The 23,387-nt window shown below is 41.0% G+C and overlaps 1 protein-coding gene across 7 annotated transcripts in view; it reads left to right on the top strand.

Annotated features, from left to right (window-relative positions):
- prom2 (prominin 2) overlaps nt 1-23,387 on the top strand; it is an 87,956-nt gene that overhangs the window by 36,872 nt on the left and 27,697 nt on the right. For all 7 annotated transcript variants that reach the window (XM_087998787.1, XM_043712938.2, XM_043712940.2 and 4 more), the window contains 6 exons: nt 1,252-1,326; nt 4,902-4,965; nt 8,376-8,535; nt 9,376-9,528; nt 13,374-13,497; nt 17,440-17,531. In XM_087998787.1, coding sequence (XP_087854913.1) covers nt 1,252-1,326; nt 4,902-4,965; nt 8,376-8,535; nt 9,376-9,528; nt 13,374-13,497; nt 17,440-17,531 — 668 coding nt within the window. The remainder of the gene's footprint in view (nt 1-1,251; nt 1,327-4,901; nt 4,966-8,375; nt 8,536-9,375; nt 9,529-13,373; nt 13,498-17,439; nt 17,532-23,387) is intronic.

The following is a 23,387-nucleotide window of genomic DNA, read 5'->3' as shown; positions in this document are numbered from 1 at the left end:
TTGCACCATTGCCCAGTATGCCTACAGCTCCTCGAGCTCTAATCTTTGAAATTTCCTTTCTGAAGTCGCACTGCCTCTCTTTTCTGCTTTAAGATGCTCCTTAAAAATTTAATTTGGAGTGCACCTTTCTCCATTTATAAAATCAAAGGCAAACTGATATCAGATTGGAGTGAATCATTCCCTTTTATCCACGCTCTGTAGGAGCAGATAATGAAATACATACACACCATATTGCACCAGGATGAATCTCACTCTTTTACCCATTATATACATGGTACATGTAAAGGTAAAGTAATATAAAGATACATAGTTCAGAGGGCCATAGGGCTGCTCTCTTATTAGAGAGAGAGGCAACTGGTGTGCTTTAGATTAGATTACTTACAGTGTGGAAACAGGCCCTTCGGCACAACAGGTCCACACCGACCTGCTGAAGCGCAACCCACCCAGACCCATTCCCCTACACCTAACACTACAGGCAATTTAGCATGGCCAATTCACCCAACCTGCACATTTTTGGATTGTGGGAGGAAACCGGAGCACTCAGAGGAAACCCACACAGACACGGAGAGAATGTGCAAACTCCACACAGAGAGTTGCCTGAGGCGGGAATTAAACCCAGGTCTCTGGCACTGCGAGGCAGCAGTGCTAACCACTGTGCCACCGTGCCGCCCTGGGAGGCAAGATTGAGAAGGTGGGAACTTTGTGTACATAGGCTGACATTGAAATACATACAAATATCCACTTGCTACAATGACAAGGAGAATCAGCTCCTTGATCCGTAGATTGTCTGTTCATGAAGATGCAGATCAGAAACCATGCAGTGATGCAGTTCAGTGTGAAGGTGACTGCATTCCATAAAGTCACTTCAAAGAATTGAGAAGTCAGAATAGACTTGTGTCATTATCAGGTAACTATCCCTCAATGGCATCCATATTGTTTGACACTTTATCCCAAATTTAAAGGCCCCATTTCCCCAATTGGGCACATCACCCAACTGCAACTTGCATTACAGTGACTGCTTCCCCTTGAGGAATACATAGGAGTCAATGTCACTGTGAAGTGGGGATTGGTGCATTTGGAGTTTGGGTGAATGACCGGTTCCCAGTGCCAACGCCCAGAGTCAAGCAAGTTTGGACTCCCAGCCAGGATTCACTGCCTGGATGGTATCCTGACCTCACCCTGCCATTGAAGTAGCTAAATGAATACAACTTGTAAATTCTGATGTTCAAAACATTTCTATTTTATTAACAGACTCCTAATATGGATAAGGAGATAAATGCCATGAGGCAAATTGTGGACACCAACTTTTATTCCATTGTACAAAAGGTAAAGTAATTGTGATATCAAAAATTACCAATCCAGCTATCCTTATAAGATTGACTATTTCCCACACTTTGAAGGTTCTGAAGGAAGTCAGCCAAAGTGGCCCCCAGGCAGGCCTATTCCTGACTGGGAAGTATTGAAATCCCTGGAGCACAAGCTAAAGATGAGGAAGTAAGAATAGGAACAATGTTAAAGGACATTTTTTTTACTCTGTTAAACTATATACTCTTGATTAAATTTTATTATCAATGGAGCAGACTGGATTGACAATATGTCTGCTGTTGATCACATGATGTCAGTTGACCACAATCTCTAGAAAGTAGCAATCAGCAATAATCGGGGACAAAACATTGTGCATGAGATGTCCCCTGCAGTTATCTTCTAAAATTCTCAATGGTTTTTGACCAGGTGCAACAAAGTCACCTCATTGAATAAAATTACAGAAGTTGCTGGATTGTTTTAACTACATATAGTTGAATAGATTTTTGACTTCTCTCCTTACTGTGGCTTTTACCACCAAGACTGAAAACAGCAATATCAGCTCCAGGCTAAGCTGAAGGCCTGCCTCTAGTCCCAACATTCCTTGATTTTGGGAAATAATGTGGTATTTCACCTGGAAAGTGAAATAGTTTCTAGCTTTCAAGAATGATACTGCACTTTTAATGCAATTCACCTTCATTCAAACTTACAGGAAAATGAATTCTGCCAGACAAGCCAACTGGAAAACATCATTAAGACATTGACTCACTGGATTCTAATTCAAGAGAATTAATGTCAACATCTTCAATTTTTACATAATTCATTATGTAGCTTCCTTCCTTTCCTTTCTCTTTCTTCCATGTATGCTTGTGTGTATGAGTGTGTACCACATTCTGCCTCTGTCTCAAACATAACTTTGTTTTTACTCAAATAACTTGCTGTGAGTTATTTTCAAATTCACCAGTAGAGTTTGGAGAAATGGACCACTGCCTATTACAGACAGGGAAGCTAAGTAAGAAACATTATAATTCACCTCTGTTACTGACAGAAGAAAGCATTAAAAATAATTTAATTAATGCCTTCATCTTTTTGTGACAGAAATTGAGGTCTCATGTCTGTGATAGAGTCCATTGCAAAAAAGCCCATTGCAAGAAAATCTAACTAGACTCTAAATTTATGAAGCAAATCTAAATTACATGTGGAACAAAACCAAGTATAATCTGCAAAGTCTAATTCTATGGCTGGAATTATCTATAAGATAAATAAGTGTACTGCAGCAATACCAGCAGCATTGTAAATTGTACTACAAAGATGAGTGTTGAAAAGAAAGAATTGACTGTAAAAGTATTAGCCGCTCTAAGCCTAGGATCATTGAGATTTGTAACTGGACATAAAAAAGCTTCACTTGAGTCAAAATAACCCAAGATATTCCAGATACTTTTAAGTGTTTAGACCTTAGCCCTTATCTGGAAGAGGTATCAGAAGAAACAGAACTGAAAACTGATTGGAATCCTGTACCCAGAATAATTACCACAGCTGCAAAACTGCTGATAGTGCTGGAAAGGTGGAGACTAGAAAGAGATAGGAGAAAGCAAAAGGGAAAAAGTGTGAGGTTTAGCAAAGACACAGAAGAAGTGAGAGAAAATGAGTCGAGAATTCCTAAAGGGGGAGAGAGGAACAAAATACATATTTTGGGCAAAGAATGTGGGACCTGGAATTAAAATTTTGAAGAAGCCAGCAAGAAATGCTTGTATTACAAGGAACTGCTTGGTAAGTTCTCAAGCACTGAGAACAAGGCAATAAAATTAAGAAATCACTGGTAGATTTTAAGAGAAATGAAAGGAGTGTGACAGAAATCAAAGTAGTGAACAGCTCGTTGTTATTTAAATGGGGAACAGGGTCATTCCCATCTTACAGGACTGATACTGAGAGAACTACCTCACATAATGCCATCACATAGAGGGATTTGAAATTATGTTTTCTTTATAACTATACTCCATGAGTTAAATTTTCTTAAAATTGACTTTTTGTGGGACTCCATCACTGTCGTGGATTACATTTGTCGGTTGACCACAATTTGTGGATAGTGCTGATCAGCAGTTTCCACGGGGATAAAGCGTTCCGACATCTTCCTGGAATGTCACACTCCTTGCATTGTGTAGACATTCCAGTCAAGGTAACATAAAGCAACTCAAATGAGATGCCTCACCAGTTCAGAAAAATGGAAACGATCGAAGTCCGTCAAGCGTGAGATGGCACGAATGGTCTCCAAATTTATCACCTAAAACACATAATTGTTTTGACCAGATAAGTCAATGTCATCTCATTAACCAGAATGGCCTATCCTGAAGCCCTGTTCATGGAACTGAGACTGCTGGTTTGTTTGAATCATCTTTAATTATACAGTTTTTGAATGCTTTCCTTAGTCTGCTTTTTGCGATGGGACAGAAAAAAAAAGTAAAATCTTCTCCACATTCAGCTAAAAGCCTTTCTATAATTGTAAACATTCTCAAAGTCTGCTTTCAAGAAACAATTTTGCATTGCACCTGAAAAGTGAACTAATTTCTAAGCTTCCAAAAATAAGAGTGTTATGCTTTCAATTGCAATCCACCTGCAGCTAAGCTCCTATGAAAGTAATGAACCCAGATCAGCTAACTGCAAATTTTCCACAGATGTTGAAACTATAATTCATGTGAATTAATACCAGTATCTTTGATTCTTAAGTAACTTACAAATGAAACCTCTTTCTCTTTTTCTTTCTTTCTTCCTTGTCTGTTTTATGTATGTTATTGAATCATTCCACTCCTGGGTTTTGAATGGATTTAATTTAACTGTAAAGAAATTTCTGCAGGAATTTCTAGTTTGAGCTTCACAAATAGGTTTTGGTGAAATTGCAGCACGACAGATTTCAAAGAGGGAAAGTAAAAAAGAAAAGAATTTAAATACAATTCTAAAAATCGATTCACCTTGACAATGACAACCCAAAGGCGAAAGTGGGTACTGCAGATGCTTGAAGGGCTTTTGCCCGAAACGTCAATTTTCCTGCTCCTCTGATGCTGCCTGACCTGCCGTGCTTTTCCAGCGCTACTCTAATGACAACCCAAAGTATGCTTCCAGAGGAAACACATTGACATATAAATTGGGATAAAGAAATAATTACAACTGAAAAAGAAATATTAGAACCTTTTTTGTTGCATTTAACCACTCATTCCATTTTCTTTCAATGTCTCCTTCTATGGTATCCATTAGAAATGAATTATACCATGATCCAACATACAAGGAAGTCATTTCTCATTTGCAAGCAATAATATATGTTCAAATGCCAATTACTTTCAGTAATACTGACTCGTATCTATTATTCTCTCTCACATTGTTAAGAATCCATTATTCTCTAAACTTCTCTGTTAGAGAAAACATTTAGACTGTAATACTCAGTAACTTTCAGGTACTCTAATTCTCTATGATTCACTCCTAGTTTCCTTGGACATAATAAAGTAGCATTCAGTCATGATCTATAATTACTCACAATCTTGGGAATTTGATGTGTAAATTTAACACCTTGTCTCTGTCCTAACTTGTGTTTATTCCTTTCTGTAAAGGGTTATAAAGATTTTAATGATACACCAGCCCTGCTTGTCAACCAGTCAATTAGTACTGTATCAGGTGAGTGCCATCCTTGGATTAAACCTGTTCATCCTAAAAATCTTGTGCTTCAGATTGATGTTGATGTGTGTGAAATAGAGTCTGTGCTGGTAACATTCAAATTTTACACCCTCTACCTCCCTACTCTTTGCTATTCAAGGTGTTGTTCTGTGTCATAATGTTATTATAATTGGGGAATTTGGATTGCTAGAGGCAGATGGGTTTTGATTTCAGTTCTGCCACCGTAACATTTTTTAAAAGCTCAGCATGTCATTTGGTACAATGCCTAAATACGTAATTTCCAATAACGCATGTGATTCAGTTAAGTGCCAGCAGGATATCTATGCTGCTAGTGGATGAAATTCGGGAAGCTGGAAGGATGCTCCTGATGACCAGGGAGTTCAGAAGGTGGAGGGTGGTCACAGTTTAAGGATACAGGATAGGTCATTTAAGACTGAGTTGAAGAGAAACTTCTTCATCAAGGAAGTGTTGTGCCTGTGAAATACTGTGCCATGAAAAGCAATTGTGACCAAAACATTGAATGTTTTCAAGAAAGAGATAAATAGTTTATAGGACTAAAGGAATCAAAGGATATGGGGCAAAAGCAGGAACAGCGTACTGAGTTGGATGATCAGCCATGATCCTGTTGAATGGTGGAACAGGCTCAAAGGGTTAAGTGGCCTACTGTTGCTCCTATTTCCTCTGTTTCTGTTTTTTTTATATTGCCGAGTTTGCAATAGACAGGGAAAACAGACCATGGGCCATTAGTTTTGGTTTGGATTTCAGTTTTAAGGAATCTGGACTTCAGTTGAGGTGATCAGTTTCTTTCCAGCAAAAAGGCTTTACCTTTTGAAGTCTCCAAGCTGTGATAGTTTGGATAGAAGATTTCAAGATGTCAGTACTGAAAAAAAGTTTAGACTATAAAGAGATTCGGTAGGCGAAAGTGAAGACTGCAGATGCTGGAGATCAGAGTCTAGATTAAAGTAGTGCTGGAAAAGCACAGCTGGCCAGGCAGCATCCGAGGAGCAGGAAAATTGATGTTTCAGGCAGGAGCCCTTCATCAGGAATGAAGGGTGATGAAGGGCTCCTGCCCAAAACGTTGATTTTCCTGCTCCTCGGATGCTGCCTGACCTACTATGCTTTTCCAGCACCACTCTAATCTTGACTATAAAGAGATTCAAGCCAGCAAAACTGGAAATAAGTCATAAAACTGTCTCAGCAGTACAAGAAGGAGAACTGGAAAGTTAGTTAACTGAGATATTTAAGAGTTGAGATAGGACTGAAAGTTTCTGGGATCGAGTACCTGTATTGGATGTTGCTGGAAAACATTATTTTACTATTGTTTTAAGATATTTTGAAACTGTTTTATTATATAGCTTTATTTGCATTTTTCTTTCCCTAATAAACTTGTGTTCCTGTGTTTGATAATAGCTCCTGTGCAATTACTTGGTGGCAGAGGTTATGATGACACTGGGCAGCATTTAATGGGGCCCTCAGGAGTGGTTTGTGAGGTGGAGGTTTGGGGGGAGTGTGGGGGTCACCGTGAAGTGGTAAGGGGAATCCGGGATGTGGAATAGTGTTGCTTTCCCACCACCATGGAATTCTATCGGTGGGTGATGGGGATGGTAGAGGATGGCATTTCAATTCAGAGGTCAAATGAAGCCTTTAAGTCATCAAAGAAGCACCATTTTGATACCTCTTTCCTGCCTTTCCTCACTTGGCAGCCATCCTGTGGGCTTAGAAGGAATGGGCTTCTTATTTATCCATTATAGTCATAGAGTCATAGAGCTGTACAGCTTGGAAACAGATCTTTTGGTACAACTTGTCCATGATGACCAGATATTCTAAATTAATCTAGTCCCATTTGTCAGCATTTGGCCCATATCCCTCCAAACCCTTCCTATTCATTTACCCATCCAGATGCCTTTTAAATGTTATAATTGTACCAGCCTCCACCACTTCCTCTGGCAGCTCATTCCATACACGTACTCTCTGTGTGAAAAGGTTGCCCCTGTCACCTTAAACCTATGTCTTCAAGTTTTGGACTTTGCTAACCTGGGGAGAAGACCTTGTCTATTCACCCTATCCATGCCCCTCATGTTTTTATAAACTTCTATAAGGTCACCCCTCAGCATCCAATGCTCCAGGGAAAACAGCCCCAGCCTATTCATCCTCTCCCCATAGCTCAAACCCTCAACCCTAGCAACATCCTTGTAGATCTTTTCTGAACCCTTTCAAGTTTCACAACATCTTTCCTATAGCAGAGAGACCAGAATTGAATACAGTATTTCAGGCACAGGCCCCCAGTGGCAATGGCACCACCACAGGTGGCATCAAACAATCCAAATTCTCTTCACCAAAACCCGCCTGATTGGTCCCAGCAACCCCCAACCCCATGTGCAGCATCAGTGCCATTTTTCCAGGCCATCTGCAATCCCAGCTGTGACCCCGCTCCCTGTTGGGAAGATGGGACCAAAGAATTGCTGTTTCTCTCATTGCCTTGGTGTTGGGATCTCATCTCTTGCCAGGAGTCCCAGCAGAGTCCATTAGCTGCTTGAAAACCCCAGAATCTGATGATGGCTTTTTGAAACTGTTGAGATGGGATTGCCCCCAGACTTTCAGCTTGCTGCCAGGGCTATTGCCACCCCCAACAAAATATACCTTGCTGCATGAATGAAAATTGTTGTTGTTCTACAATTCCACAGAGTACAAGAATGATTTTTAAAAGACTGTCACTCACTGTGCTAGTACATTCTGAACAATGAGACAGTGTAATTGAGTCTGGAAGTAGCAGAAGCTAGAATGAGGGTTTCGGCAGAAGATGGGATAAAGCAGAGTTAATGTAGAATCAACAGTTTAATATTAGGGACAAGGTTCCACATATTTACCATGATTTGTCCAAACAAATGTTTCCGGTTTTATTCTTGAACGACTTAACTTAATATTGTGGCATCTTCTGGATTTTCTCACCAAAGGAAATAGCTTTCCCATATCTCATCCGTCAAAATACTCCATTATTTAAACACCTTCATTACTTACCACTAAGTCTCCCCCTCATACTCAAGGAATTGCAAGCCAAATTTAACAAGACATCCAGAAACATCTTTTATCCCTTTAACCTCGTGACCTTCTGGTGAATGTATGATGCTCCCTGCCCAAAGTGACAATGGTCTTCTTGGGCTGTGGTGCCATAAACTGAACACAGCTAATCCAGATTGAATCTGACCAAGGTTGCGTATGACAGGAACACCACAAACTCCTTTTTATATTGCTGCCCCTTTGAGATATAGTCATAGAGATGTACAGCATGGAAACAGACTCTTTGACGGCCAACGTTCCATTAGTTGTCTTAGCTAATTTTGAATGCTCGCATTAAGTAATTTTAAAAACAAATTTCATAAAAATATTATCATATTTTTACATTTGCACAGAAATTAAGAAAAGCTTGATGAATATTGAACACGAGGTACAAAAAGGTGTACAGGCATTTCCATTATTAACTACATTAAAGTCAATCAATGCCTCACTAGATTCTGTGGATCTCGAAATAAGTAAATACCGCCCAAAGATTCAGGAAGGCAATAAATACAGGTAAGATTGGAAATGGGGGCAGCACTGTTTACTTGATGTAACTCACAACTACCAATGTAACAGTCTAATTTATCTCACATTCCTGAACAAAGCCATGGTATACCCACATCCCTCACTGTAACACTCTGATATATCTCATGCACTCACTGTACCATTCATATATCCCACAGCCATCACTGTAACACTCTGACATATCCCACATCCCTCACTCTGATATATCCCATGCACTCACTGCAACACTCATCTATCCCACAGCCCTCGTTGTTACACTCTGACATATCCCACATCTCTCATAGTAACACTTTGATATAGCCTATCTCTCTCTGAAACACTCTGATGTACCACAGCATTCACTGAAACACTTTGATATACACGATACCTCTCATCATCCCACTATGATATATCCCACACCCCTCACTGTAACAGTCCAATATACCCAATACCCTGTCACACTGTGATATACCCCATACCCCCTAATGTACCCAAGCCACTCACTGTAACACTATGATAATTCCCACACTCCTCACTGTAACACACTGATATACCCAACAGTGTCACTGTCATACTATAATATACCTCACACCTAACACTGTAATCAACCACACACCCCTCACTGCCACACTCTGATTTATCCAACACTGTCACTGTCACCGTCACACTGTGATCTACCCCATATCCATCATGGTCACACTGTGATATAGCGCACACCCCTGTCACACTGTGATATATCCCCACCATCCATTCTCTGAGTTCCAGATCTGAGATTTTAGATAGCTGTTTATATTAAAGTATATCTATTTCCTGATTTTGTTGGATGACTCTGGTATCTCTTTATTTCAGGTGGATAGTTGGGATTGTGCTATCCGGTATCATTTTCCTAGTTGTTCTGTGTAATTATCTGGGGCTTCTACTGGGAACAGCATGCCTCAAACCCAATGTGAATCCCATTGAACGGAGCTTATTGTCCAACTGCGGGGGGAATCTCCTCATGGCGTAAGAAAAAAATGAATTTTTTGTATTTTTGGTTTAATTTGAGATTGTAAAGTTGTTCTTGGACTTTAATTTGCAGTACTTTCATACTCTGAGCACCTCCAAAACTGCTTCACAGCCATGGATAAGTAGTCTATACAAATCCAGATGCCAAGTTGTGCACAGTAAAGTTCAACAGACAGCTCTGTGATACATTCCATAATAACCTACTTTTTAAAGAGGTGGTTGGTTGAGATATAAATATTGGCCCAGTGCAGAAGCAATAGTAACTGCCACTGATCCTAAAAATACTGCCAACAAAGACCTTGCAACCTCTGTGATATGGACAGCCCCTTTCCTGATGTCAGTTTGCATCTGACGCTAAGTCACAGAATCAAAGAAATGTTACAGCAGAGAAGAAGGCCATTTGGCCCATCATGTCTGCACCAGCTCTTCAAATGAATATCATTACCTAGTGCCAATCTCCTGCTTTTCTCCCATGTCCTTCAACATTATTTCCATTCAATGAATCCTGTAATGGCCTTTTGAGTGTCTCAATTTGAACCTGTGTCCATGATACTTCTAGGCAGTGCAATTCATATCGTAATTGTCTTTTCTCACATCACACTTGCTCCTTTTGTAAATCACTTCAAATCTATGCCCTGTCATTCTTGTCCTTTTATAAGCAGGAATAAGGGCATCTTCAGGTAGCTGTGATGTCAGCAAGCAGCCAATCAAGTTGAAATATTTTCATTGACAGCAAAACAGGAAATTGCCAATTTTCCTTCACTTTTAATTTATGTTATCTGTGAAACAACTGACTATGATTATAACTTAAGAAAGAAGACAAAATAGTGTAAACAAACTGTATAAAATTCATTTTGGCAATAAAATGCTGGAAATAATTAGCGTCGTCTGTGGAGTGAAAGAGCTAAAGTTTCATATGGAGATGGTCTTGCATCAAAAGCATGATTATCTTGATTTGAAATGTTGGGCTGCATTATCATTTGTGGGATGGGTAGCAGGAGTAGGGAAAATGCCTGTACTCCTTTCAGGAAAATTTGGCTCCAGGAACATGACTTTCATCGTGGGATTGGACGCCACAATTGGGCCAGGGGACTTTCTAAAAGTGTGGAAGTGGCTACAGAGGCCTCTCGGTACTGGGATGGGCGGTTTAAAAGCTTTGCTTTGAGGTTGTGGGTATTCTTCTCATTAGTAATGACATTAAATTAGATCCTGTATCCCTCATAGCCCTTCACATTCCCACACAACTCACTTTGCACCATGCATGCAAATTAATGTCAACTTCGAGCCACGACAATTGCCTCTTTTTGTTTCTCTTCTAATGTATAATTCTTCTACCTATCTTGCTAACCTATGTGCTTCTACCCATCTCAATGGCCCCCAAAATCCCTGATGCCAATGTAGTGCCAAGTGATGCCGACCAATGCTCTAATGACCCTTTGCATTAGCCCAGTCATGCTAACTCACTTAATGTCACTGTGGACAGCTCTCAGAGAAAAACAAAATAAAGTTTGAAGGAGGAGCAGATGAGAGAGGAAACCTGAGACAGGCAGTGAGGAGCACTGAGAAGAGTGAGTGAGGCAGGGATCCAAGACTGGGAGTGAGCTTCACTTGGAAGCATGCCAAGAAAAGGACCCCAAGACAGACGAAGACAGAGCTAGACTCATTGCAGATGATTGGAAGTAGTTTTACTTTCTGCTTTTTCGTCCCATTTTAAAGTAAATAGTCTTAGGGCATGACAGATAGCTTGCCCGCATGGAATGCCCATCCTGTTCCAAGTGCAGTGTTGCAGGTATCTCATGGGGCATAGATAATCATGTGTAGGAAGTTTCTGCAGTGGCAAAAACTTCACTTTGGAGTTTTGGAACTCAAGTGTCAACTGATATTACAATTGTGCATCTATGAGACTGAGAATTACCTGAAAAGCCCAGTTTAACAAAGTGGTCACGTGCAGATTAAGAGCAGGCAGGCAAAGTGGGCACAGGGGACCATTAGGCAATCTAGAAAGGCCAGATATTTATTGCATGAGTTGCACGAGTGTATGTCACTCACTAACCAGTTTCCCACTCTCGATTCTGGTGTGTGTGACGGCTTATCAGGACAATAGAGAGAGAGAGAGAGAGACAAACTTCTGGGGCTGCAACTGGTTCAGCTGCACAAGTGGTGGAGGCAGAAGCGTGCAAGAGCAATACTGGTAGATGATAGTTCAGGGAATAGACAGGCCAGTTCTGTGACTGCAGATGATGGGGTTAAGGCTTTCAGAGAGTGGCTGCAGGACATTGTTTTGGGAGGGGGTGAAGGTCCAGAGGCCATGATCCACATTGGCATCAAAAACATCGGTAGAAAGAGGGAGAAGTTCCTGAAAGTAGAATTTAGAGAGTAAGAGACTGAAAAGCAGAACTTCTAAAGCAGTAGTCTTATTATTGCTCCTAGTACAGCATGCTTTCTCTAGTACCTCAATAGATTTAAGGTAACTGTGACTTTAACTCCTGGATTGCAACCTATGATAGCTTATTCCTGGAGCTATTATACATCTGAGTTTGGAAAAGCTCAGCTTCAAGAACTTCAAGGCTGGCATAGTGGCTCATAGTTGATACTGCTGCCTCACAAACCCAGGTTCGTTTCCAGCCTCAGGTAACTGTCTGTGTGGAGTTTGCACCATCTCCCAGTGTGCTGGTGGGTGTTCTCTGGGTGCTCTGGTTTCCTCGCACAGCCCAAAGATGTGCAGGTTAGGTGGATTGGCCATGCTAAATTGCCCTGTAGTGTCCAGGATGTGCAGGCTAGGTGGGTTAGCCATCGTAAAGGCCAGGTTATAGGAATAGGGTAAGGGTTGGTCTGGGTGGAATGCTTTTCAGTGGGTTGATGTGGACCCAGTGGGCCACTGGCCCCTTTCCACACTCTAGGGATTCTATGATTCCTCTTCAGAGTTTATCCCAGCACTTCCAGACCGGAATATTGAGAAAACTGACAGTTTCATCACCATGGCGAAAGTGAGGACTGCAAATGCTGGAGATTAGAGTCAAGATTAGAGTGGTGCTGGAAAAGCACAGCAGGTCAGGCAGCATCCGAGGAGCAGGAAAATCAACGTTTCAGGCAGGAGCCCCTGCTGTGCTTTTCCAGTGCCACTCTAGTCTTGAGTTTCATCGTCATTCCCACCATAGAATCTGTGCCAATATTATGCTTCTACTGGCTATGGGCCACCTAATTGAAATGAGTTTGATCCATTTTATCTCAGTCATTACAAAACTGGACAATGCTGAGCACAAAATAGAAGAGTTACTAAATTGGAAACATTTATTTTATTTTTCTCTCCCCAGTTGCTACCAGATCTGGTGAGTTTCTCCAGCATTTCTGTTTTTTTTTGGTCCTCCAGCAAACGCAATATACTGCTTTGAGTGTAACCTGGTTGCTTGGGTCAAGGAGACCATACTGATTTTGCTGTGGCAAATGAATTGTCATTTTGGGACAGTAAAGACTTTTCATTGGTTAAGTTATGTAGTTGTAAGAGAAGGGAGAGAGTTTTAACAAACTCCATCCACATTTAAAAATATATGTATTTGAACACTTTTAGTGAGAACTCTATATCAGTTCACCATACTCCATGAAACTCTCATCCTACTGATTACTAGCTTTTCATATTTATACAACCTTTCACACTCAATTAGCCCTTAATTAATGTACCCATCACGTGTTCCCTTGTTTCCTGAGGTCTTAGGCGTCCCTTCATACCATAATAGATGTTAAAATATCACCCTCCCCCAGCCTGTGAAGGACCTGTCATCTGTCCTTTAAACGTAAATAGTTTTGAACTTTTACTCATCAAACGTCTTGCTCTGCTCTAACAGGGGAGTCGGCTTCAGTTTCATCTTCTCGTGGCTCTTGATGCTCCTTGTCCTTATCATGTTTATTGCGGGTGGAAATGTCTATTCGCTGGTTTGCAAACCCTGGTATGACAATGAGATTTTTCAGGTAATAACTGTGTGTTGATTAAGTTTTTACTATAAATCTGTAGCTAGCAGCATATGATAATATGAATTAATTGACCTCTCTCTGCTGGTTCTGACTACTGTCTTCTTAAAGACTCAGCTTTAATCCTTCACTGTCTCTTCATCTCTAGCTGGCTTACTGGTTAGCACTGTTGCCTCACAGCACCAGGGACCAGGGTTTGATTCCTACCTCGGGCAACTGTCTGTGTGGAGTTTGCACATTCTTCCCGTGGCTGCGTGGATTTCCTCTGAGTACTCCGGTTTCCTCCCACAATCCAAAGATGTGCAGGTCAGGGTGAATTGGCTATGCTAAATTGCCCATAGTGTTAGGTGCATTAGTCAGGGGTAAATATAGGATAGGGGACTGGGTCTGGGTGGGTTACTCTTCGGAGGCTCGGTATGGACTTGCTGGGCCGAAGGGCCTGTTTCCATTCTGTAGGGAATCTAATCTAATATTTATTTCCAGTGTTTCAGATCCTGTAGCCTTCACCACCTCCAAGTTCCCCTCTAACCATAAATGTTCCTGCTTTGCAAATGTATCACCATTCTTTCACCCTCACTGAGCCAAAGTCCTGGAACTCCCTCCTTGACAGCACTGTGGATGTACCTGTACGACGCAGACTCCAATTGTTCAAGAAGGCAGCTCACCACACCTTCTCGAGGGCAATTAGCAATGAACAACAAATCATTGAATCCTTACAGTATGGAAACAGTCCATTTGGCCCAACAAGTCCATACCAACCCTCCAAAGAGTAACCCACCTAGACCCATTCCCCTAACTAACACACCTAGCCTTCACATCCCTGAACACTATGGGCAATTTAGCATGGCCATATCACCTAACCTGCACATCTTTGGACTGTGGGAGGAAACCCACACAGACACTGGGAGAATGTGCAAACTCCACACAGACAGTCACCCAAGGCTGGATTTAAACCTGTGTCCCTGATGCCATGAGGCAGCAGTGCTAACCACTGAGCCACCATGAAATACTGGTCTAGCCAATGACACTAACCAAGAATGAATTGTTAGAAAAGTTCTTGTTTGTTCATGGTTTTACGCAATCTTTCTCCTCCTTTGGGTAATTGTAGTGAAGTGCCAGCAGACTAATTTTCAAACAGATCACAAGCATTCTTCTTCCATCACTGCAGTGAAACTTAAACCTGAGCTTCTGGCTCATAACAGTGGCGCTACTTATTGAATATGAGACTCCCATTTTGAACAAGAGCTGTGCAATGTTTCTAAGAGATAATGATAAGAAGCTGTATGGGTACAAGATATTTTGTGGAGAGGTAGCAAAGAATAATGGAAGGAAACCATTCAATTCATCGTTGTTGTGACATCCCTTTGAAAGTGGTGTCTGATTAGTTTCATTTCTTTGCTCTTTGCCCAGAGTCTTGTAACTTTCTCCCTGTCAAGTATTTATCCAATTTCCTTTTTAATGTTATTATTGAAATTCTACAATCACCCTTTCAGGCAGTGAGTTCCAGATTCTATTCATTAAAAAAAGTTTCCACATTTCTCCTCTGGTTCTTCTGCCATTGATTTGTGTTAGAACATAGAACATAGGACATTACAGCGCAGTACAGGCCCTTCAGCCCATGATGTTGCGCCAACCTGTGGAACCAATCTAAAGCCCAACTAACCTTGGTAGAGGAATTGAGTTCCGGAGTCCTGAGATCATGTTGCAGTTGTATAAGGCTCTGGTGCGGCCGCATCTGGAGTATTGTGTGCAGTTTTGGTCGCCATACAATTGGAAGGATGTGGAGGCACTGGAACGGGTGCAGAGGAGGTTTACCAGGATGTTGCCTGGTATGGTAGGAAGATCGTATGAGGAAAGGCTGAGGCACTTGGTGTTGTTTTCATTGGAGAAAAGAAGGTTTAGGGGTGTCTTGATAGAGGTGTACAAGATGATTAGGGGTTTAGATAGGGTTGACCGTGAGAACCTTTTTCCATGTATGGAGTCAGCTATTACGAGGGAGCATAGCTTTAAATTAAGGGGTGGTAGATATAGGACAGATGTTAGGGGTAGGTTCTTTACTCAGCGAGTTGTGAGTTCATGGAATGCCCTGCCAGTAGCAGTGGTGGACTCTCCCTCTTTATGGGCATTTAAGCGGGCATTGGATAGGCATATGGAGGATAGTGGGCTAGTGTAGGTTAGGTGGGCTTGGATCGGCGCAACATCGAGGGCCAAAGGCCCTGTACTGCGCTGTATTCTTCTATGTTCTATGTTCTAATCTACACTATTCCATCATCATCCATATGTTTATTCAATGACTATATAAATACATGTAAACATGTGGCTCAGTGTTTAGCCCTTCTGCCTCACAGTGCTAGGGACCCAGGTTCAATTCCAGCCTCGGGCGACTGTCTGTGTGGCGTTTGTATGTTCTCCCCGGTTTTGCATGGGTTTCCTCCAGGTGCTCTGGTTTCCTCCTAGAGTCCAAAGATGTGCAGGTCAGATGAATTGGCCATGCTAAATTGCCCGTAGTGTTAGGTAAGGGGTAAATGTAGGGGTATGGGTGGGTTGCGCTTTGGCGGGGCGGTGTGGACTTGTTGGGCCAAAGGGCCTGTTTCCACACTGTAAGTAATCTAATCTAATCTAATCCAATCTAATCTAATCTAATCTAAATTGCCCATAGTGTCCAGCTATGTGTCAGTTAGTCAGTGGAAATGTAATAGGGTAGGGACATGGGTTTGGGTGGGACATTTTTCCAAGGTTTGGTGTGGACTTGTTGGGCCAAATGGCCTGTTTCAACATTGCAGGAATTTAATGATGAGTGTTCTCTGGTTGCTAACCTTCCTGCCAATGGATACAGTTTCTCCTTATTTATTCAATTAAAACTCAAACATCTCTTTCGAATCTCCCTTTAGATTTCTCTCCTGTTAAATTAAGTAGATTTCAACCATACTGTGAAGCTTTTTAATTTCGCTGTAATTCCTGGTGCCAACTTTTAGATGTCTTTGTCTTCATCCTGCATGCACGGTTCTAACACAGGGTTCTATATAATGTCTGTGCAGAGTACTATCCTATGAATATCCTGAAGTATTATTTAGAGGGTGTCAATCTGCTAGGAACCAAAGCATTCTAATACTTGTGGCTGATCTGTCTGTTCAGCCCTGTTCCCTTCCCTTTCTCACCTTTGCACAAATATCAGCATGGTTGAAAGCAAATTACAAGTGGTAATTGGATGCCAAATCTGGTTGTATAATATGCCATTAAATGGCAAATACAGATGTCTTAATAGCTGCAATAGGTGGTGTACTCTTGCAGTTGGAACATGATCAAATGCAGCCTTTTTATTTTGTACACTGCATGGGATAACCTTAACTTGATATTAATATAAAACTGGTGAGATTTTATTGAGACTAAAGTCCAGACCACTTCTGAAGAAAAGTCAACTGAACTTGATATTTTATTGGGCGCTACACTTTACCTGAATTTCATTTCAATTGAATTCTGATATTGTTTATTTCTCATGATCTCCAAGTAGGATATTGTCTCTGCACTTTGTGGCTCAGTTATGCTATTCCTTCTCACAAAACGGTGACAGTGTACATAAAGCAGAATAAAGAGGAGCCCAATAAACCTGAAAGAGTTGGATCAAAGTGGTTGGTGAGGGGTGTGGAGGGGTGAGTGACTGGCAGCTGATCATCAGAATGATACAACAGAATTAGCAGAAATAAGCCAAACAATTATTTCACCTTTCCTAAAAACAGCAAATGCTGCAGATCACAGTGGGTCAGACAGCATCCATGGAGAGAGAGTAAGCTAATGTTTTGAGTCTAGATGACTCTTCATCAGAACTTATTCCTTCTTGTGCACAGCACTGTGTGCAGGAGATTATTCTGAGACAGGCACAAACTGGGGAGAGGACTGTACTGAAACTATATGATACCTGTATATTCCTCTCTTGTGTTGCAGGTAATTGAAAGCTCAGGGCTGATGTCTAACTTTAACCTGGCACACATACTTGGACTGAAGGATACCCATCTGAGCATCAACAATACTTACAAGTGAGTGAACATTCCTTTAACATTAGAACTGGAGCTGCATCTGAATTATCTCCCTATTTACCACAAACTGTTGTGTTTTACAGGAGTTTCTGGAGTTAATAAGGATTGGAGACCGTTAAACCAATCATAGCGTTATACTCTTGTTTTTATTTAGCAACCTGTTCAAAGATGTTATTACACACTAGACAAACAAGAGCAGAACTCGCGTAGTTAGTGGTCGGGTCTTAGAAAGTGTAGTAGAGCAGAGAGACTTAGGGTTCAGGTATATGGTTCCTTGAAAGTTGCATCACAGGTAGACAGGTTGGTAAAGAAGGTATTTGCACCCATGCCTTCATTGCTTAGACCATTAAGTATAAGAATTGGGATGTCACGTTGCAGTTGTACAGAACATTAGTGAGGGCACTTTGGAGTGTTGTGTACAGTTGTGGTCGCCCTGCTATAGGAAGAATATTATTAAATTGGAGAGGGTGCAGAAAAGATTTACAAGGATCTTACCTGGACTGGAGGGTTTGTGTTATAAGGAGAGGCTGGATAGGCTGGCACTTTTTTCACTGGGGTGTAGGAGGTTGAGGGGTGACCTATAGAGGTTTGTAAAATCAAGAGGGACTAGAAAATTCTAAGGTGATTAGAAAATGTTTTTTTCTCTAGCATGGGGGGAAATTCAAAACCAGAGGGCATACTTTTAAGATTGGAAGAAAAAGATTTATAAGGGACCTGAGTGACAACATTTTTACACAGAGGGTGGCTCTATGTACCAGAGGAAGTGGTGGATGCAGGTACAGTTACATATTTAAAAGACATTTGGATAGGTACATGAATCGAAAAGGTTTGCGGGGATATGGGCCAAATGCACGTAAAGGGACTAGGTTAGTTTGGGAAACTTAGTCTTCATGGATGAGTTTGACCAAAGGGTCTATTATCTGACCTCTAGACCAGATATTCTTGAACCAAGGCCTTCTGGCTCTGGGGTAGGGACACTACCACTGCATCAAAAAAGCTTCATTCACATAGTTTTAACTCTGTTGCTGCAGCCTCAGGATCATGGAACTTCCCCTTTCTGTGAAGTTCTGTTCCCGGTGGTGAGACTGGAGAGATTAAGGAAAAGGTGCTTCTGGGAATTAGTGCTCTAAGTTATACAAGTTGTCACAGAATTGCATGGATCCTTTAGCTTCCTCTTTTCAATTCTCAGATAAATCTGTAACAATAATACTCACATTTTCTTAAGTCCAGTTGTTTTTGATTGGTTAGTTAAATAGTGTGGGTTGGTTTATTTTTTGGGCAGTACCTGTGCCTACAGCAGTGGTGTGCATTGAGGAACTAAAGCTGGTGTTGTAGGTATAGCTGCCAGTGATTATTGATAAGGTAGTGGCCTGAGCTGGTTTGTTGAGGAGAGTATAAAGGGTGCCCAGTAATAAAGTTACTCTAATAGGAGGGATTATTTCCTAGAAGGATGGCATAGGATTAATAGGAAAGATAAGGATGGCAAGGCAGGGTTGGAATTGAAATGGGGGAATGGCATGGAGGGAGAGGTGCCATGTGATAGATGGATGAGATACAATGTGAACATAGGACTTGGAAATGATTGTAAATCACTCTACCCTTCAAGCCTGCTCCACCATTCAATAAGATCTGATTGCTCACATTTCCCACTAACCCCAATAACATTTCACTCCTTGCTTATCACAAAACTAACTACCTCTGCCTTTAAAATATTCGAACATTGTCCTTCCACTGCCTTTTGAGGGAGAGTTCCAAAGATTTACGACCCTCTGTGAGAAGAAATTTCTCCTCATCTCTCTTGCATCGGCCACACACTCTCTTTTTAACCAGTAACCCCTCGGTCGAGAATCTCCCACACCGATCCAGACCCTATGATGACAGATTTGATCAAGTGCGGCAAAATGATCGGAAGTTATTTGATAAAACCTATTATCTGAAAACTGAAGATGAAGATTCATAAGACTTGAATGAAATGATTTGACAGAAGCTGTCTGCTGAATTAAAATAGCACATCAGTGTTGATTTTAAAAATGAAGCAGACAATGACAGTCTAATCCCACCAGAGTTTCTCACTCCAATGGACATGGCACCATAGAAATGTGGACTCGGGGAAGGAGCAGTTATAATGTTGGCATGAAACTTGAATCCTAAACAAGGACATTGTAATCGAACAAGGATAGTTAAGAAATTGTTTTTTTAGATGATAAACATTAACATTATAACTGACCGATTTAGAGGAAATAAAATGTTTATATCCTGAATAATTAAGCCCATAAGATGTAAACCTGCCTTTAGAACTCAAGAAAAAAAACTTCTCAATTAGATTTTCATATTAGATGTCTATAGATAAGTCACGGGGCCAGACTCATGACAAATTTATATTTATATTTCTCGGTATGATTTACACTTGGACAACTTTATATAGCTTTCTCCAGAGTGAGACGGTTTTATTCTGTTAAACCTTCTGGTGAAAGAATAATTACACATTTTATATTTAAAGGAGTACTGTTCAAATACTATATGAATTTGACTGCAAATGCTTTAAGAGTCTCTGCTACATTAAAATGTTCTTCATACATCTTAAAAAGGAAGAGTAGGTCATTCAGCCCTTTCGGCCTAAGAACAAAGAACAGTACAGCACAGGAACAGGCCCTTCGGCCCACCAAGCCTGTGCTGACACATGCCACCTTTCCAAACGAAAACCTGTATCCCTCTATTCCTCGCCTATTCTTGTCAAAATTTCTCTTAAACATGGCTATTGTATCTGCTTCTACCACCTCCTCTGGCAGTGCATTCCAGGCACTTACCATTCACTGCGTAAAAAAAACCTGCCTCTCCCATCTTCAATGAACCTTTTACCTTCACCCTATGTCCCCTTGTAATTGATGTTTCTACTCTGGGAAAAAGGCTCTGACTATTCATTCTATCCATGTCTGTCATAATTTGGTAAACTTCTATCAGGTCATCCCTCAGCCTTTGATGTCCAAGTTTGTACAATCTCTGCTCGTAGCTAATACCCTCCAAACCAGGCAACCTCCTGGTAAATTGTTTCTGTACCCTCTCCAAAGCCTCCATCACCTTCAGGTATTATGGTGACCAGAATTGTACACAATATTCGAAATGTGGCCAAACTAAAATTCTATAGGTGCAACGTGACTTGCTAATTTTTATACTCTGCCCCATGAAGGCAAGCATGCCATATCCAGGTTGATGCAAGCCTAACCTCTGCAGCCTTTCCTAATAAAATGACCCACCCTTTCTAGATATTAGTCTGGTGAATCTTCTCTGAACTGTTGCCAATGTAATTACATCTGTCCTTAAATAAGCAGACCATCACTGTGCATAGTACTCCAGGTGTGATTCCAGTGCCCTTCTCATCTTTTAAATTGAGTTCCCTTGCAAAAAAAAATATTCTTTTAGCTTTCCTCATTTCTTGCTGTACCTGCACACTAGCCTTTTGTGATTCATGCAGTCCTATACCCCAATTCCTCTGCAGCTCAGAGCTCAGGTATTTCTCACCAGTTAAACATTTATTTTAATTTCTTCAAAATGGATGATTTCACATGTTCCCACATTATACTCCGTTTGTCAGATACTTACCCTCTTACATAACCTATCCAAACATTTTTGTAGCTTATTTATGTCTTCTTCACAATTTACTTCACTCTCTATCTTTGTGCTGTCAGTAAATTTGACAATCATACCTTCTGTCCCTTCATCCAAGTGATTTTATATAAATTGTAAACAGTTGGAATCCCAGCACTGACTTCTGTGATACATTACTCATAGAGTCCTACAGCACGGAAACAGGCCTTTTGGCCCAAACCAGTCCATGTCGACCAAAAATGTCTGACCATGCTAACCCCATTTCCCTGCACTTGGCCCATATCCTTCTCATCCTTTCCTATTCCTGTATTTGTCCAAATGCCTTTTAAATATTATTAATGTACCTGCCTCAACTTCCTCCACTGGCAACTTATTCCATATGTGTACCACCCTCTGTGTAAAAATATTGCCCCTCAGGTTCCCTTTTATTCTTTCCCTTCTAACCGTAAATTGATGTTCTCCAGTCCTCAATTGGCCAACCCTGAGAAAAAGACTGAGTGCATTCACCCTATCCATGCCTCTCATGATCTTCTACACCTTTATAAGGTCCCTCCTCAGTCTCCTATGATCTAAAGAAAAAAGTCCTAGCTTGTCCAACCTTTCCCTATAACTCGACTATTGAGTCCAGGCAACTTCCTAGTAAATTTCTTTTGCACTCTTTCCTGTTTAATGACATCCTTCCTATAACAAGGTGACCAAAACTGAACACAAGTGCAGCCTCACCAATAGCTTGTATAACTGCAACTTAATTTCCCAACTTCTATACTCAATGTCCTGACTGATGGAGGCCAGTCTGCCAAAAATCATCTTCACTGCCCTGTCTATCTTTGACTCCACTTTCAGAGAACTATGAACGTAAACTCCAAGATCCCTGTGTTCCACTACACTCCTTAAAGCTCTACCATTCACCATCTTGATTTGACTTTCCAAAATGCAAGTAATTCCAAATTACATCTTGTTAGCCGGAAAAGATCCATTTATGCCTACTTTCTGCTTCCTGGACACCAGTCAATATTCTGCTCATTCCTGATGAAGGGCTTTTGCCCAAAATGTCGATTTTCCTGCTCCTCTGATGCTGCCTGACCTACTGTGCTTTTCCAGCACCACTCTAATTTTGACAATATTCTATCAATGTCAATCTGCCATCCTATATCATAAGCTTTTATTTACTATATACAATGGTACTGTATCAAATGCTTCTGGGAGTCTAAGTACGTTTTCCTTTATCCAAAATACACGTTACTTCCTCAAAAACTCTAATAAATCTCCTTGCTATAGGAACAATGTTATGAAAGTTGAAAGGGTCCAGAAAAGATTTGCAAGCGTGTTGCCAGGGCTGCAAGGTTTGAGCTGTAGGGAGAGGCTGAATAGGTTGGGGCTATTTTCCCTGGAATGTCAGAGGCTGAGGGGTGACCTTACAGAGGTTTATAAAATCATGAGGGGCATAGATAGGGTAAATAGACAAGGTCTTTTCCCTGGGGTAGGGGAGTCTAAAACTAGAGGACATAGGTTTAGGTGAGAGGGGAAAGATTTAAAAGGGATATAAGTGGCATTTTTCTCTTGCAGAGGATGGTGCATGTATGGAATGACCTGTCAGAAGAAGTGGTGGAGGCTGGTACAATTGCAACATTTAAAAGTATCTGGATATGTTTATGAATAGGAAGAGTTCAGAGGGATATGGGCCAAGTGCTGGCAAATGGGACTAGATTTATTTAGAATATCTGGTCAGCATGGATGAATTGGGCCGAAAGGTTTGTTTCCATGCTGTACATCACTATGACTCCATGAGATTGGTTAAGCAAGATTTCCCTTTCACAAAACCATGTTGACACTATCTGATTGCCTTAAATTTATCCAAGTGCATTGCTATAATGTCTTTATTAATAGCTTCTAACATACTCCTTATGACAGATGTTAATGTAACTGACTTATATTCTCTGCTTCCTGTCTCTTTTTTTATTACCTGCCAATAGAATGGAACGTTTTGCGCATATAGGGAGTTTTGGAAAATTAAAACCAATGAATCAGCTATCTCACTAGCTACTATCTCTTAGGACGTTAGGATGAGGTCCATTAGGATCTGGGCACTTGTATAACAATTTGCTCTGCACCACTTCTCTGGTGATTGTGATTTTCTGGAGTTTTTCCCTTCCTTCCATTTCCTGATTCATTGCTACCACTGGGATATTACTCTCTATATATTCTCTATAGTGATGACTGATGCAAAATACCTGTTCACTTTATCTGTCA

The sequence above is a fragment of the Chiloscyllium plagiosum genome, unplaced genomic scaffold (assembly GCF_037043375.1).
Source record: "Chiloscyllium plagiosum isolate Xiang-an unplaced genomic scaffold, Cpla_swu_hap1 HiC_scaffold_22, whole genome shotgun sequence".
NCBI classification, from domain to species: Eukaryota; Metazoa; Chordata; class Chondrichthyes; order Orectolobiformes; family Hemiscylliidae; genus Chiloscyllium; species Chiloscyllium plagiosum.
Note: the sequence above shows the minus strand (reverse complement) of the source record. Positions and strands in the feature narration are given on the sequence as shown.